The 18660-nt window shown below is 37.0% G+C and overlaps 1 protein-coding gene across 13 annotated transcripts in view; it reads right to left on the reverse strand.

Moving 5' to 3' along the window:
* ppfia1 (PTPRF interacting protein alpha 1) overlaps positions 1–18660 on the reverse strand; it is a 194641-nt gene that overhangs the window by 157261 nt on the left and 18720 nt on the right. For all 13 annotated transcript variants that reach the window (XM_073815710.1, XM_073815709.1, XM_073815711.1 and 10 more), the window contains exon 4: positions 16862–17026. In XM_073815710.1, the coding sequence (XP_073671811.1) occupies positions 16862–17026 (165 nt within the window). The remainder of the gene's footprint in view (positions 1–16861; positions 17027–18660) is intronic.

Raw genomic sequence — 18660 nt, forward strand, 5'->3', positions numbered from 1 at the left:
CCTCCTAAGACCCGAGCTTTGGTTTGTCTTCTTCAGGTGTCTTCCAGCTATTTTTGGGTTAGGAAGAACCAATAAGTATAATAATTAGGGATGCCCTCGACCAAATATTTTCCTAGTCGACTAGTAGTCATTCATTTTCACTATTATTTGACTAATTGCACGTTTATGATATTAATTTATAATTTAAAAAACTACAAGTTATAAGATTGTAGGCTCCTGATTGTGTTTGAGGGAATACAAACGCGTCGTGCTGTCAGTCATTCTTTCTCTCTGTCTATCACACTCGTGAGGCCGTTCATGGTTGGATAGCGCAGTTGAAGGGGCGGTATTATTATAATAAGATCCCCTACCTACGTCATGGAGGGAGCGAAATCCGAATGACCTATATATTCACATGCTTGCAGAGAGAGCCTTACCAAAACAAAGTTACAGGGTTGCTATTTTTCATGTTTTCTGGGTCGGTAGAAGCACTGGGGACCCGATTATAGCACTTAAACATGGAAAAAGTCTGATTTTCATGGAATGTCCCCTTTAAAGCAACATTATGTAGTTTCCATGTAAAACTGACTTACAGCTCCCCCATGTGGTTGAAAAGCGCAACAGTGCCTGGTATCAGACACTCTTCTGCAGGCAGGGGGAGGGGCGGGGCTGTGTACCCCTTTAAAAGTGCATATTTTTTATTTTTCTTGTCAAAAATGACAATCGTTTCGTTAGATAAGACCCTTCTGCCTCGTTTGGGATTGTTTATAGTCCTTTGAAACTCTGTTAAAAAAACTGTTAAGTGTTGAGTTAAGTGTTAAATGTTGGGCTCTATTAAAGTCCATTAAAATGAGAAAAATCATGCAATGTTTTCCTCAAAAAACGATTTATTCTCGACTGAACAAAGAAAGACATCAACATTTTGGATGACATGGTGGTGAGTAAATTATCTGGATTTTTCTTTTAAGAAAATTGAATATTCCTTTAATTCCATGTGAATCATTAAAAATTCTAAAAAAAAAGTAAAACTTCTCCCACAAGTGACATACCATATTTTGCAGAACGCCAAGGTCCTGTGAGGATTTTGAAGAGATGTGAATTGGCATCTCTGTAATTTGGACAGGATTTTGCGGGTTCACACATAATTTTTCAAGCTATTTACCTGAGCTGTTTTTAATCCATTTTTTCGTTTTTGTCTGTTTCTGAGCACTCGGCTCGGCAGCTGCTCAGCACTCACATACTGTACAGAGACGCATCCCTCTCCTTTTTTTGTGCAGCTTCAGGGATAACAAACCAGCGCCTATGAAGGTAATTTAGCGCCTAAAAGATTTGCATGCGCAGGATAAAATTTGTAAGAATGTAATTAACATTGCAAGCGTAAAATAAATTTGCATGTGCAAAAACAGTTTTGTAAAGGTGTAAATCAAGTTGCAAGCGTAAGAAAACAAGTTTTGCAACATACTACTGTTAATCGTAAGTGTAATTCATGTCTTGTAAAACTGAAACTTCATATTTACGCAAATAAGTATTAACTGTATGCATCTGACCTCAGTTTTTCCGCGCTTACACTTTTGGCGCGGTTTTTGCGCTGAAATACTGCCAAAAGCATTGCAAGTCTGCAAACAGTGGTGTGCAATGAAAAACACACGTTCATGAACGGCAAATATGAATGAAACGCGCAGAATCTGTCTCTGTGTGTAAAATAAGCCAGTTGTAAATGACTTGTTGCATACGAAGGGAAAACTATTTCCTGAAATAACCCGACATCTACTGGTCCCTCTGCGCTTGCAGTTTTGTCACGATTCTCTCACTGATTTGAGTTTGTAAGCGCAAGTGGGAAGGCGGGGCTATGAAATGAGGCTCCTGATGACTCATTAGCTGGATCCCAAACCGCCTACTTCCATACTATATAGTACGTAAAAAGCGCTACTTTGCGTACTATATAGTATGGAAGTAGGCGGTTTGGGATCCAGCAATTGTTTTCTCTATTCTGATTGGTTCAATCCCAGGGGTTCTCTTAGTATTGTCCAAGAGGCTGCAGGAATACTACTATAATGACTTAATACATAAACCTTTGAGCTGGCTGACGTGTTGATTCTGAATTTTAAGATGGCGTTTTGTAATATTTAATATATAATAATGTAATATATATAAATAAGAATATATATATATAATATATAAAAAGTCAATTTTAGTTATGTAGCGTTTTTAACAGTTTTTCATCATACCAAAGCAGCTTCAAATAAAATAGAAACAAAGAAAACAGATAAAGAACATCAAAGCATGGCAGTTTTTAATTATATAGACCAGGATGGAGTATTTGGTGCTACATTGAGTGATTTCTTATTAAGTAATTTTATAAATAGTAGGCTACTCCATTCCTTGCCATATTATTATGGTCTATGATGGAGTACATGGATGTATTCATAATTGTTTGTAGAACAGTGTAGCATATAATTCCAATTCAAAACTATAGACCTTTTTCGAGTCGACGTCACAGTTACGTCACGTGCGCATGTGGTGGCAGAAAAACAGTGGAAATGAATGAGACACGAGTGAAACGAACAATATAACTCACTAGAAAATGTTTTGTTGTGCTGTTGAGTGTCAGAATAGGAATGCCAAAATAGATGACCTTCATTTTTATAGTATGCCGTCGTCGAAGACACCATTTAAAGATAAACGTAGGTGTTTGTGGTTGCAATAAAAGCCCTCAACCGGACAGACTGGAGTGATGAAATCATCTGAAAATCTTTTAATAATTTGAATAGAAAATAATTAGATAAGATATCCGTTGTTCTGTCGAAGTCTGTTCACTCTATGTGTTTCTTATAGCGTTTTAACGTTTATAATTTATTTAGAAAGATTAAAGATTTGAATTAGTTCATAATATCAATAATATTACCATTGATTAAAATTTTCGTATTTTTTTTTCGTTTTCTATTACTTCTTTTTACCTTATATCTTAGCCTATGTCTTCTTCCTGTTTGTTCTATGATGTTTACTAAAAATATATAAACATAGCACACACACACACACGATGTAAAGTGTTAATAATATTTAAACAGGCCTATACAAATTAATTTGTATGTAAACATAATAGTTTTAGATCAAACACGTAGGCTAAAAATATAAGGAAGAAATTGAAAACAGGAAATGATGAAATATTTAATAAATGATATTATACAGAATACAGAATACATAATAGTATTGCTCTTATAAGTACTTCAGCGATTCATACTGTAAAAATAATTGATTTACCAATAAAGAACAATACATATACATTACATACATGCACACAATTAGTAGCCAAGCCATTTAAACTTTCATTTATTTAAAAAATAAACGTAACTTGGTGAAAACGTTATATGAAACATTACACTTAAGAGAAATATAGGGGAAACAGACTTCTACAGAACACAGGATCCTTAAAAATCACAGTTTAATGCTAAAACACTTCACACAGCTATTTAAAGCATTCCCTTTCTATCACCAGTTGGGCTCTGCCCACAAAAACCGTAATCTCTGTTTGCAAACACGCAAAAGGTCTATTTAACGTATTTACTAAACAAGTTACTGTAAGATAGGCCTACTATCACAGAAGTAACAAAATTATGTTTATGAATGAAGCCATTTTAATGAGAGCAGTTTTACTGTACCGTATAAACAAAAGTTTTAAGTAAAAACTAGCAGCAGTCTTCTAGTAAGCAAGACTACAGGCAGGCTACGGTCAAGTGGTTGAGAAAAGTCCTGGCGTTATAAAAAGAGAAAACAATGAGTCATCAGGAGCCTCATTTCATAGCCCCGCCTTCCCACCTGCGCTTACAAACTCAAATCAGTAAGAGAATCGTGACAAAACTGCAAGCGCAGAGGGACCAGTAGATGTCGGGTTATTTCAGGAAATAGTTTTCCCTTCGTATGCAACAAGTCATTTACAACTGGCTTATTTTACACACAGAGACAGATTCTGCGCGATTAATTCATATTTGCCGTTCATGAACGTGTGTTTTTCATTGCACACCACTGTTTGCAGACTTGCAATGCTTTTGGCAGTATTTCAGCGCAAAAACCGTGCCAAAATTGTAAGCGCGGAAAAACTGAGGTCAGATGCATACAGTTAATACTTATTTGCGTAAATATGAAGTTTCAGTTTTACAAGACATGAATTACACTTACGATTAACAGTAGTATGTTGCAAAACTTGTTTTCTTGTGCTTGCAACTTGATGTACACCTTTACAAAACTGTTTTTGCACATGCAAATTTATTTTACGCTTGCAATGTTAATTACATTCTTACAAATTTTATCCTGCGCATAAAAATCTTTTAGGCGCTAAAAATTACCTTCATAAGCGCCCCTTTACTTGTTGCTCGTTACAAATGCACCATGAACTACTGTCAATTACTGTAATGACATACAGTAGTGACAGTTGTAAATTGGATGACTGTACCTTTATCAACAAAATATTATGTTACAATAGAGGCAGCACTGATGTGCTATTTTATGCGCAATGTTTCTGCTGTTCACTTTCTCCTAAGACCTAAATGGTCGTGTTTATATGAGGATACTTGCAAAGACGGGATTTTTGACGCATATTTGTATTTAAGGCCAAAATAGTGGCAAAAATACTCACAAGCTCAATGAGAGGCGAATGCGCAACTTGCATACTCATCTTACACAGAAACAGCGGGCGCATTTAGCACTGTTGTTTGTGTTTTAATGGCTCAAAATCACTTATATTTAAGCACAGCAGTTTAAAAACATGTACAAATGTTGTGACCACATGCAAATGCAACTGCAAGAACCGACAGGTGGCTGGCATCAAAGTGCCGCAAGAGCATTTCGGAAGCAGTCTCCTCTTATGATTCCTCAAATTGCTCTCATGTCATTCTTCCTCTTGGTTCTTGTGGCACCACATGAAGTTTACCTACGTGTTTAACAAACCTGTTGTATCAGCCACTGGTTAGATCAGCATAGCAGTCAAAAACGGGATGCGGGTGATCATGTACGGGAGAAATCATTTACCCCCAAAATACAGGACCACTAGTCATACTGTGCAAAGACACGCAAGTTACCTGGCTTTTTGGTTTTCTTAGCCCACAAACTGAAAGGCTTGCCAATCTTCATCATTTCGCTAAGCCAAGTCAATCTCCATTGGTCTTTTACACCTTTATCGATCTCAAAAACATCGGAGCCTTCCTGCAATATCAGTTTGTCCATGCTTGCTAAAATAAAGTTTTACCTCAGCTAGGGGTGGGCCGGTTTGTATTTTTTTTTACCGCGGACGGTAATCAACAAATTCCCACGGTTTTGCGGTTTATTGGCAAGACAACGAGTTAAATAACATGATTTATTTATCTTCAATACAAAACACGTGCAAATTACTTAAGGAACATGTAAAGTGAATATTATTTCCTTCCACATTTCTTCAATTTCAACATTCAACAACTTGAACAATTAATATTGTCATTTAAAAAAAAATGTTAACGCATAGTGCGTGTCCACACGTCCTACAGACATTTCGCCACTTTTCTATCCTTAATTTGTGAATAGCCTGTAAATGACGCAAATTATTGCTGCCCTGATGGTCTGGTAAAATAACCATTTGTATGAGAAATCACTTGTACTGCATATGTGTCCGGGCTTGAGTATAGCTGGGAAGCTGCACTGAGACGCGTGTGTGTGCGCAAGATGACGCGGTCCGTCTGTCTCATGCGTGCCCGGGCAGTCCGCGTCTGTCTCGCGTGCACCTGGGCAGTCCGCCTCTGTTGCGCGTGCTCGGACAGAACGCTTCTGTCCTCGACCCTTACCTAAACATCTGTCTTTTTCCACAAACAGAGAAAGAAGACGCAAAAGCAAAACTTTTTTAAATGTGTCCTGCTTTAGAAATGGCCACTGTTGTAGGCTAGATGAAAAAAAGAGACAATCTAACCTCTTTGGATATTAATCCTCGGACTGATCGCGTGCTCTTTATCTTGCGTGAAAATTTGATAATGTATGAAACCTGATTCTGTTGTTGATCTGTTGCGGTTGTTTGCACGTTCAAATTAGATAAAATGTTTGTATTACTTTTAACGAGTGACAGACAACGTCACCTGTATTTCTACTCAATGACAATTTAATATTAAAATCATATCAGTTAAGGTTCAATTAACAAGTTGCGGTTGTTAACAAGCTGCGCATGTATAACATCCTCACATATACACACAAGTGCAGATCAATGTTTTTCCAGTGTTTTTTTTTTTTGCGGTTATGACATTGAGGAGCTCAGACCCGCGGCATGGGTCACGTGACCGCAGTATGGCGGTAATCTGGTTACCGCCCCAGGCCTAACCTCAGCTTAACGCGCTACAGCCAGAAAACCCGAGTGTGAAGTGTTCACAGAAGGCTTACAGTGGAGAGAGGAACGTGATTTGGCTCCACTCCAGGCTTTGATCACATCCCACTTAATACACGTCGTCTTTATGAAAAGTGAACTTAATAATTTTGCAATTGACGGAAATCCATCTAGAGACGGAAAACTTTAATCCATGCACATCTCTGTCAATCAAGGACTGAGTATTTCCTGCAACTAATCAACTAATTAAACTTTATTCAAACAAGCCTCTCCTGGTTGACTAATGATTAGTCGACTATTGGGGGCAGACCCAATAACAACCAAATATTTTTTCTTTGAACATGAAGCAGTGTACTTGTAATTGTTTGTGTACAACAGGTTCCAGTTACACAGAATTGCTATATTGTCCGAACTATAAGTCACACTTTTTTCATAATTGGGCTGGTCCTTCGACTTGTGTCAAAATTATTCATATGTACAAAGAGAAACCATTACTGTCTACAGCTGTGAGAGTCTGCTTTATGCTCCTCATGCAATTCATTAGATTCAGTGATGTGGAATGACTTTGGGACCTTTTTTAATTTGACTATTCAGCCCCCCAGGTATGTTCGATATGATATTGTGTTCGGTAAATAAATGGTAATGCAGCCTTTGATACAATAGATCACACAATCTAACTCGACAGACTAGAAAATTATGTTGGCATCAGTGGTCAGGCGTTAGCAAGGTTTAGATCGTATCTAACCAACCGCTATTACTTTATGTAAATGAGGAAGAGTCATATCACGCCCCGGTTAAATACGGCGTACCACAAGGATCAGTTTTAGGTCCTTTCCTGTTTTCATTATATATATGTTACCTCTAGGAGACATCATCAGGAAACATAACTGGATGGCAAATAACTTCCTCATGCTAAACTCCAAAAAGACAGAGATACTTATTATTGAACCAAATCGCTCCAAACAAAATGTGTCAGATTACAAGTTGCCCATAAGCTGCTCCCGACGAGCTGGATGGCGCCTTGCATGGCTGACACCGCCGTTGGTGTATGAATGTGTGAGTGAATGGGTGAATGTGAGGCAATGTAAAGCGCTTTGGATGACCATAGGTCTGTTAAAAGCACTATATAAATTCAGTCCATTTACCATACTAATACTGTGTTTGACCCCCTTTCGCCTTCAGAACTGCCTAAATTCAACGTGGCATTGATTCAACAAGGTGCTGAAAGCATTCTTTAGAAATGTTGGCCCATATTGATAGGATAGCATCTTGCAGTTGATGGAGATTTGTGGGATGCACATCCAGGGCACGAAGCTCCCGTTCCACCACATCCCAAAGATGCTCTACTGGGTTGAGATCTGGTGACTGTGGGGGCTATTTTAGTACAGTGAACTCATTGTCATTTTCAAGAAACCAATTTAAAATGATTCAAGCTTTGTGACATGGTCCATTATTCTGCTGGAAGTAACCATCAGAGAATGGGTACATGGTGGTCATAAAGGGATGGACATGGTCAGAAACAATGCTCAGGTAGGCTGTGGCATTTAAACAAAGCCCAATTGGCACTAAGGGGCCTAAAGTGTGACAAGAAAACATCCCCCACACCATTACACCACCACCACCAGCCTGTACAGTGGTAACAAGGCATGATAGATCCATGTTCTCATTCTGTTTATGCCAAATTCTGACTCCACCATCTGAATGTCTCAACAGAAATCAAGACTCATCAGACCAGGCAACATTTTTCCAGTCTTTAACTGTCCAATTTTGGTGAGCTTGTGCAAATTCTAGCCTCTTTTTCCTATTTTTAGTGGGGTCTTCTGCTGTTGTAGCCCATTCGCCTCAAGGTTGTGCGTGTTCTGGCTTCACAAATGCTTTGCTGCATAGCTCGGTTGTAACAAGTGGTTATTTCAGTCAAAGTTGCTATTCTATCAGCGTGAATCAGTCGGCCTATTCTCCTCTGACCTCTAGCATCAACAAGGCATTTTCACCCACAGGACTGCCGCATACTGGATGTTTTTCCCTTTTCACAGCATTCTTTGTAAACCCTAGAAATGGTTGTGCGTGAAAATCACAGTAACTGAGCAGATTGTGAAATACTCAGAGCGGCCCGTCTGGCACCAACAACCATGCCACACCAAAAATTGCTTAAATCACCTTTCTTTCCCATTCTGACATTCAGTTTGGAGTTCATTAGATTGTCTTGACCAGGACCACAACCCTAAATGCATTGAAGCAACTGCCATGTGATTGGTTGATTATATAGTTGCATTATTGATAAATTTAACAGGTGTTCCTAATAATCCTTTAGGTGAGTGTAAAGCCTTAAAGGCCCTCTAAGCGAATTGACGCGTTTTAGACCACAAAACATTTTTTGTTACATACCGGAAACATCTCCTCACTATCTGGTTGCTGCCTGTCCGCTGATCAAACTGTAAAAAAAAGCTATCTCTGTGGACAGCCCAGGCTTCACAAATGGCAAGATCAACATAGTGGCCAAACCTAGCACCACAAAACAAAACAAAGTATTCCAGCCAATAAACGACAAAAAGGATTTGGGGGTGGGGGTTGGGCGCGTTCATGAAAGCACGGAAGGGAGGGGGAGGAGTTAGCTACGCTTCGTCTGTTTGAAAACAGTTCAAACGTCAACAAAAACTAACGTCTCGCAGATTCGCTTAGAACGCCTTTAAATTGTCTAGCACCTTCGTATCTTAAAAGAATTACTATCAGAATACAATCAAGTGAATTAAAACTGCGGTGGTTAAATATGCGTACAAATGTTACGTTTTTGTGACCACGCACACATCAACGTGACGTGGGCGCGCAACCTTGATTAATTTTATTTTATTTTGAACATGTAAATGCAATTACAAAATAGAAAAATTGAAAGAAAAAAAAGAGAAAACAAAACACATGGTAACAAAAATAAAAACTTTTTTCCAGTAGCAAAGATATAAAACAACTCAATTCACATGTCCAAAAGGGAGTAGGAGAAAGTAAAACTTATGTACTCCTACCCCTTTAAATCCCTACTTTACTTTTTTTAAATGTATAATCTGTAAATATTCATGTTCACATACAAATATTACACATACACAATATTATTTATACACATATAAGTTATTAAAAATACACTCAAATTATTATTAACACCAGTGGGGAACCTTCAGGGCCTTCTACGCCTTCAGAGAAGGCCTTAAAAAATTTATAAAAAGATTTTTTATAAATAAATAATATAGTATTCAATAAAAATATGTTTTTACATTTTTAAATTTCTATTTAATTCAATTTAATACAATACATGTAATATATTTTCTCTCATCTATGTTCTATAGTTAAGCTTACTGTCAGGTTCATGTCATGAAAACATCTAATCCAATAAGAATCGTCTGTCTCTATTAAGGCCCGGTTATCTGGCTCATTCATTGGTTAGGACTTCATGAATCCCAGGGAAGGCCAAGCTATGTGTTTTGGTGTGGAGAGTGACGGGCAAATCGACCAATCACGTTTTGATTTCAAGTGGGCGGGTAAAAAACAAAACATTGTAAGCCTTCATGAAGTCCTAAGCATGCAACAAACTGGATGCGAGCTGCCGTAAAACACCAAAGAAGAAGAAGCTGTCCTAATCATAGACCGTAAATATTAATACAGTCTAATGGCCCGAATCTCTGCGGTGAGAGTGGTTGAGGTAAATGGCGGAAAACGTGATTGACATTGTGGTTAGCTTGATAGGGCTGAGGTAAAAACGAAATAACTTAAGCGCGTACTCGTGAAGAGCACTGCCGGGAGAAGCGCGTGCAGAGGAGAATGACGCGAACACGAGAAAAATAATGGGTTTAATTATACTTTTACTTCCTGACAGTTTCACTTGTTACGTGAGGATAGTAATGACTGACAGACGACGCCGAATTACATACAATATAATTTCCTAACTAAATCTGAGAGAATGCGAAAACATACAAATATTTTTTTCCACCATATACCCGATGGGCAGGGCGGAGATACATTTTGGTAGCCCGACAAGAATTCGTAATAGCCCCGGGACCTCAGGGCTCGGGCTAGCGATTTTGCGAGCCCTGGATATCTTATAACAACAGTTATAAGCCACAAGGAGGTGCACTGAGAACGCTGGGTGCTATATTTCCCCTTATGAAAAAGACTAACAAGGTATCCTACAGCTAAATATATATTTCCAAAAAATTTTAAAATTAATTAAAGAACATAATTTAAGCTTGTTAAATGCAAATTTACAGAGCCCCTGTCATTACGGAGCAGCAGAGTCTGTATTTGTGTTTATCAGTGTTGTGGCAAAAAGTCTTAGCTTGAATCTTCATAAGAAAAATACTCAGGAGACAAAGGTTCCAGGTGCCAAACAAAAATTACTTTATTCGCTCGAGCCAACAAAGTGAGACAATCAATACCCCTCAAAGAGGTGCTCAAAGATCATCTGCCCTCCCAACATCTGACTCCATTTTTATACAGTAAGATCAAACACTTCTTATCTGAGATGACGTATATTCTTCTCATTGGTCTCGGTCTGCCACAATTAATTTTATTTGTTTGATGTAGCAAAAATGCAGCTGCATCCTGCCTCATATCTAAAATGATATATTCTGCTTATTGGTTTTCATGGCCTTGTCCTAGCTTGCACAGATACCTTATTGTTAATGTAGCGAAGTACAGCTGGACGAATTCTCTAATCTAAAATGACGTACTCTTGTTTACCAGTTGTTTCGACCTTGCTTCTCAAGATAATCGTGGCGAGAACAATCGGGGTATAGTCGCAGGATCGCACCTGGACTCTTTTAATTAGGAAACGAAAGTTAACTGAGAAAACGAAAGTTTAACTGGGTGTCTTATAGCCTTGTGTAGAAACAACAGGCCTTAGGCCTAATATAATATTAATACAGCATATGATCAGTAATTTACCCAACAAAAACTACTATATCAGTTAGATTAAAGTAATTTTAAACTTTAAAACTGCATTTAAAGGCAGACAATGCCCATTCTGTAATTTAACTTTGCGTGCTCAGAATTTTTACACGTTCTGTATGATTTAACGAAATACGAATAGCCTAGTATTATGAATGGAGAGGCTTTTGCACTTCATTGCATATTTTGAAGGCCCAGCTGAAGTACCCACGGTTCGCCACTGATTAACACCCTGTGCCTTTATACCTCTGAAATAAAATTTCTTTACACATCTTTTTAAAATGTAATATATGTTTGTACATTGCTTCAATTCATTATTTCATTTATTCCACAATTTGACACCACTGACAGATAAACAAAAACTTTTCCTTGTAGTTCGAAAACTGGGAGTCTTAAAATTTGACATTCCCCTTAACCCATAACCCCCCTCTTTTTCAAAAAACCTTATCTGTATATTGCACGGCAATAAATTTTTTCTAGCCTCGAACATAAATACAGCTGTTTGAAATTCAACCAGATCAATTAGTTTTAATGCTTTAGACTGTAAAAATAATGAGTTGGTATGCTTCAAATATCCTGTGTTATGAATTATTCTTTTTGCTCCTTTTTGTAGTATAAATAATTTATGCAATGAATTTTGATATGTGTTTCCCCAAACCTCTACACAATATATTAAATACGGTAACACCAGTGAACAATACAAAATGTATCGTGATCTGTAATTTAGAATGTACTTAGCTTTAGCCAAGATTGAAATACTTCTAGACAGTTTAGTTTGGATATATTTTATGTTAGATTTCCAGCAGATCTTGTCATCAATAATCACTCCAAGAAATTTTGTTTCATGGACCCTTTCGATGTCCACATTATCGATCTTTAGCTGACATTGCTTGATTGAATTACTATTGCCAAATATCAAAAATTTAGTTTTGCTCAAGTTTAATGATAACTTATATCAAACCACTGTTTTATTTTTTTACTTATAAAGTGATTGTGTCCAGGAGTTGTTCCAAATTATGACCAGAACCAAAGATATTTGTGTCATCTGCAAATAGCACAAATTTCAGTAGATCAGATACCTTACATATTTCATTTATGTAGAGAATGACTCATTTTGGTCCTAGTACTGACCCCTGGTGGACACCACACTTAATATCCAAACAATCAGATGCATAATCTCCCAACTTCACAAATTGTTTCCTATCTTTTAAATAACTGCTTAACCAGTTCAACACTATCCCCCTAATCTCTAGCCTTTCTAGTTTGAAAAAAATACTAATTCTACAGACAAAAAGAAATATGGAGTTGGGGTATTCATCCACAGCAAAATCACCAGTGTTAAATGTACACTGCTGGTGTTTATATGAGTAACACCAGACCTGGTGGTCCCCATATATACACCAGCATTGTTGATTTAACACTGGGGATTTTGCTGTGAATGAATACCCCAACTCCATATTTCTTTTTGTCTGTAGAATTAGTAATTTTTTCAAAAAAAAGTTCAGTTAATGCTAGTGATGTTGACCTACTTTTTCTGAAACCATATTGACTGTCCGAGAGTAATTGGTATTTATCAATGAATTTATCTAAGCTGTTGTTGAATAGTTTTTCTAAAATGTTTAGAAAAATGTAAAATTCTAAAATGTAAAATTCATTTACAGCTGGTTCAAAACGCCGCCGCAAGAGTGCTTACTCGATCTAAAAAGTATGACCACATCAGTCCAATTCTGGCATCTTTACACTGGCTACCAGTTAAATATCGCATACAATTTAAAATATTACTAATCACCTACAAAGCCTTAAATGGCCTAGCGCCCTCGTATATTAAAGAACTACTATCAGAATACAATCCATCACGTAAACTGCGCTCACAAAATTCTGGTCACTTAATTATCCCTAGAATATCAAAAGTGTGGTAGATCCTTTTCCTGCTTAGCCCCTAAGCTCTGGAATGATTTACCAAATAATGTTCGAGTATCAGACACAGCCGATCAATTTAAATCTAAACTTAGGACATTCTTCTTTAACAAAGCATTCACATAAAATGTCCAGTAAATGTACTTTTCCCGCAGTAATTATTTTTGTATAGAGCAAAGCACTCACATACCTCATATGGGTAATATGCTATTGCCGCAATAGTTAGCCTGTCTGGAACCGAGCTGAATTAAACCACTATAATGTATGACACTTGCATTACATGCGAACGGCCCCTACGCTAATAGAATTCTGTTTTTGTCTCCCTGTCTCGTCCTCGACCCCGAGGACAATGAGACAAACAGACCCAGTTCCTGCTGCTGTGAAGGTCATCGCACCACTGATCTACTGGCCGTCCTTCAACGTGATGCCCAGCCGATGCGCGACCAACGACCACCGGCTGAACCAGTTTAATCCGCTTACCCGCTTCCTATCCTTACCGTGTCTATATATATAAATATATATTAAATTCTCCAGGGTTTTTTGTCCTTCTAGGAGTTTTTCCCACGAGGTTTTCTCCTAAGGGGGTTTTTTTAGTCCCAGGGAGAGTCAGCCAACTTTGGCTTAACTTAGCACTTTACTGTTTCATTATTAATATGCACGCTTGTACAGTTTTAACCTTAGCCGCTATATTTTACTTCTTATACTATCTATTGATTTTCTGTGTTCTCCTCTACATCTTCTCATGTAAAGCTGCTTTGCAACAATTAACACTTGTGAAAAGCGCTATATAAATAAAATTTAATTGAATTGAATTGAGAATTGTGGCAATAAAGAAACTAGCCTATAATTTGTGAAGTGGTGTTTGTCTCCAGATTTGTATAGAGCAAAGTCGTATAAGAGAGAGTAACGACACGCTTTGATCTTGCCGCCGCGCGGTCACGTGATTCATGTAACGTTTTACAGTTCCAAACTAAGCAGGGCTGTCAATCTGTTTGCATAGGATTAAGCTATTTAAGGTAAATATTAGCTTGTAATGTGAATTGATTACTATACTTACTATGTGTATAACGTTTTTTACTAGGGAGTGAAGGAAATACAGTAAATCAGTTAATAAAGATAAACAGTTAATGGTGACCCAAAGATAAATGTGGGTATCTATAGCAACTACAGCAACACAGTTTATATTTTATTTTTGTAGCAAAAATATGGCTATATAAATGGCTATCAATTTGCTAAAAACATAGTTCCTACACTTTTACTATATTAAAATCACAAGAAGATCGGCAACACGGTTATTTGTAACAGTGAAACATAAAAGAAACACACTAAATTCATATTTAATTATATTTATAGTACACATTAAATGTAAATATAATTATACATGATTTTCGAGGATACATCACTCGTATTACCTACCAAACACAACGAAACACATAGCAGCATTGTAAAACAGTGTGACTTTCTTATAAGGCATTTAGCTTCTCGCTGTTGCCCCCTAGTGTTTCTCGTAATAGATTAAAAAAAGATTTGATAAGTATATATTAAAGTAGATGGCCACCAGTAATAAAATATTAAACCATTAAAACTATATTAATCACACATTATACACAACTCATTAAAATATAAAAAAAATTACTAGTTATTATTAACGATAATCATTACCTACAGCAGAGTTCATAAATTATCACTGTTGACTATATTCATAAAATGTCCGAAAATGTAAAGAGAAACAGTAATTTCATCGATTTACCAGCAGGTGTCATTGAAATGAATGGGCTTCAGTGCTGCGTTTGGAACTATGGGTCACTGCATGACACGGCGTTACTTCCGCATTCCATTCTTACAATGGACGTCTATGTGAGTGTCGTAACTCTCTTATTATATGACTCTGGTATAGAGGTATTACTTTTGCTTTTGCATTTTTGTAGGAAATTGACCTGTTGAAATGACAAATTAAAATAGTAAGATAATGGTTTTGAAATCCCCTCAATTACATTCTTTACTATTTAGTAACCATTTAGTATATTCCATATACCCTTCATATTATTTTTATTATTTTCTAATAATTTACTATAGTATTCTCTCTTACAAGTTCTCATGATCATAATTAACTTATTTTTATATTTCTTATATTTTTTCTGCTTCCGCAGTTCTGTGTTTAATAAATTCTCTATAAAGCGTATTTTTCTTTTTACAAGCATTTTGTAATTCTTTTGAAATCCACGGCCTATCACTATATTTATAATTACTGTAATATTTTTATCTGACAATTCTTATCATATAAAAGTTCAAATATTCTTAAGAATTCACCATATGCCTTGTCAAAATCATTTTCCCTATTAAGCGTTTCCCAGTCTTGTGCAAGCAAATCCTCTTTAAATGCAACCATAGACTCATCAGTTCTAACCCGTCTGAATAGAGGTTTATTGTCTTTTTTAGATGTGTAATTACTGTTGTAAACTGTAAAAACTGGTAGATGGTCACTGATATCATTTATTAATAGTCCACTCACTGTGCTGTTTGTAAAAATATTATCGATTAATGTTGCACAGTGGGAAGTAATCCTACTGGGTCTGGTAATTTTTGGGAAAAAGCCTAAACTATAAACTGTATTCAGAAAATCTTCTGTCATATTGTGCTTATTTGGATTTAATAAATCAATGTTAAAATCGCCACAGATAAACATGACTTTTTGATTAGTTTTTGTAAATTTTTCTTCCATCCAATCCTTAAACAAATTAATATTAGAACCTGGTGATCGATAGATGCAACTAACAATACAATTTTTCTTCTTTTCTCTACATATTTCTAATGCGACACATTCAAGTAAATCATCTACCACTGTAGACATTTTTTCCAACAACCTGTAATTCAATTTCTTATCCGCATACAAAGCCACACCACCTTCCTTCTTAATTTCTCTGTTAATACAAAACATGTCATATCCTTCCATTTCAAAATTTGAACCTTTTTCACTATTAATCCAAGTTTCAGATATAGTGATTATGTTTAAAGGCTGTTTAAACTGATTTAAATAGTATTTACTGTTGTGAAAGTTCGCATATAGGCTCCTGCTATTAAAGTGGATTATAGATAATTGATTTTCAGTCTTAACAGAACTATTAAACTGATCATTAGTGTAATAAAAGCAATTTCTGTTCATGTTGCGGAAGAAGTTGTTTACAGGATCTATTTCATTTTCCAAGTCCTGTGCATGATATTCTGTGTATTGAAAGATGTTTAATTCTGATATATCATGTTCAACAGTCTTTTGTAGTGGTTGATTAACTCCGGTATGTGTGTTAGTTGTAAAGTATGCCATAGTGTAGATAGTGATTCAGCATACCAAATAAGGTGACTATAAATTGTAAAACATTACCCTGCAAACTTGCTAGTGATTTGACATTGTTACCACAGCTGGACTTAAATTTCCTAATTTCACTCACTGCGCAAACCCACCTCACACCTCATTTTTCTAAAACTTACCGGACCTAGACGAAATCACAAGAATGATATATTTTGGATCCAAAACAGCAAATTTCGCAGAAAGATGACAACTTTAAACCCCTGGATATTTGTCTGGATTTTGGTCTTCTAGTTTTTATATGCTTTCAATTTCTGTTCTCTTGTTTTTATGTGCTAGTGAGCCACCTTGCTGTACAATAAAGATATACTATACTATGAATGATGTGGTACCTTCTCGTCCAAGGCTTTGTGGTGCTCAAACAGAGATTTGAGCGCTTTGAGAACTTCGACTTCACTGGAGACACCTGCAGGAGACTGTGCTTGACGTTTCACTACGGTCATTCTTAGCGAACGCTCGTGACGAGACACCAGACACTCCAAATGCTCCAATAATAACTGTGTAATCAACAAACAGAAGCATTTGCATATAAATGATAGACCACAAACCGTTTGTACTGATTAAAGAAACATGGAAGTACGGTGCCCTAAGAGAGAGGGAGAGCCGGGAACAAAGGAGTGTGGTTTAAGGATAACGGAAAAATATCATCCATTGATCAGGACGATTCAAACTACTGACAACTTACCACACAGTTTAAAATCAAAGGTTTAGCAATTACCAGTGGTGGGCCGTCAGGACCAGCAGGGCCTTCTCTGCTGGCCCTAAAATAAAATCAAAATAATTTTTTCCCCAACAACAAAGTGTTAAATGTTTTTCTTTAGTATGCTATTTTTTTTTCATTGTTATAATGTCCGCAAAATTCGTTAGTTTTGTTGATGTTGAACCGGAGTACTCTCACAAATTCACATAAAAATCAGCTTATTCAGCTGGGGCCAGCTCTACAGATACTGCTAGGCTTGTGTTGAAGGACAACACATCTGATTTGTTACAATCATTAGTGACAGAAACATCAACCAATCAAATTTTGACGTTTATTGACAGCACGTCCTCCGGGACTAGCGACGTGCCCAGCGCTACCCCTGACGTCTGTCGTCAATTTCCAACGTGAGCGCGAAATTCATTTATTAAAGAAAATGACATCCGCTGTTGCAGATACACGCGATCTTTTTGCCCCAGCACAAGAAGTTATTTTGTTGGCCGTGTTTACTTTTTAATACGAGTAAAGGGACATGGAATGATTCTGGCTTTGACAGTCTGAACAGCTTCACGAAGGCAGCTCTTAAACACCAGGCTCTGAGCGCCATAATAATGTCAGTCATGCATTTAAAAACTTTTGGTGAAAGTCTTGTGGATTTGGAACTTAACGAGTAGAGAAAACGGGAGATCAGCGTCCACAATGAGAGGGTCAGAAAGAACCGGGACATTCTGAAGCGTCTTAGTGAGTGACTGTGTTCTCTTTTTGGGAGACGATGAAGATTCGCTGAACAGGGGTAATTACTTGGAATTGTTAACGCTATAGCGGAGCATGATGCTGACTTGCGACATCATCTTGCCACGGCCAAAGTTTTTACAGGACCGTCAGGAAAAAATCAAAACCATATAATAAATGCAGTGTCAGAAGTGTTAAATGATCACATCAAAGAAGAAATAATAAAAAAAATTCTGTGGCAGTTATGGTGGATGAGACGACTGACTTCAGTAACACAGCGCAGCTCTTATGTCCTCGGGTATGTGACTGAAAAGTGACGGGTGAGTGCTTTACTACTTGTCGAGTATTGTATCATGCAGATTGTGGTTTGTATCTGATAATAAGCATTATTAAGGGCTTATGCACATTGTTATTGAGTGGTTCGTGTTGCACTGATAGTAGCCTGTAGCATGTGGATGTGACACTATGCACACAGTGTGCATAGGGGGATTACATGATACATGCAGTGAAATGTAGTCTGAGTTCAACCCACCCTTACCTAGCATACTGTTTTAGGCTTATTGTTGATCAGCTGTCATGTTGCTGAGTGCCTGTATGTGCGGCCGAATATATGCATTATTTGCATATGGGTGTGTTAGTTGTAACAGATGAGTATATATGTGGTTTACATGCTTACTGAAGGCCCTGACTGAAACCCCACGG

Source organism: Paramisgurnus dabryanus, chromosome 9, assembly GCF_030506205.2.
Source record: "Paramisgurnus dabryanus chromosome 9, PD_genome_1.1, whole genome shotgun sequence".
Classification (NCBI taxonomy): domain Eukaryota; kingdom Metazoa; phylum Chordata; class Actinopteri; order Cypriniformes; family Cobitidae; genus Paramisgurnus; species Paramisgurnus dabryanus.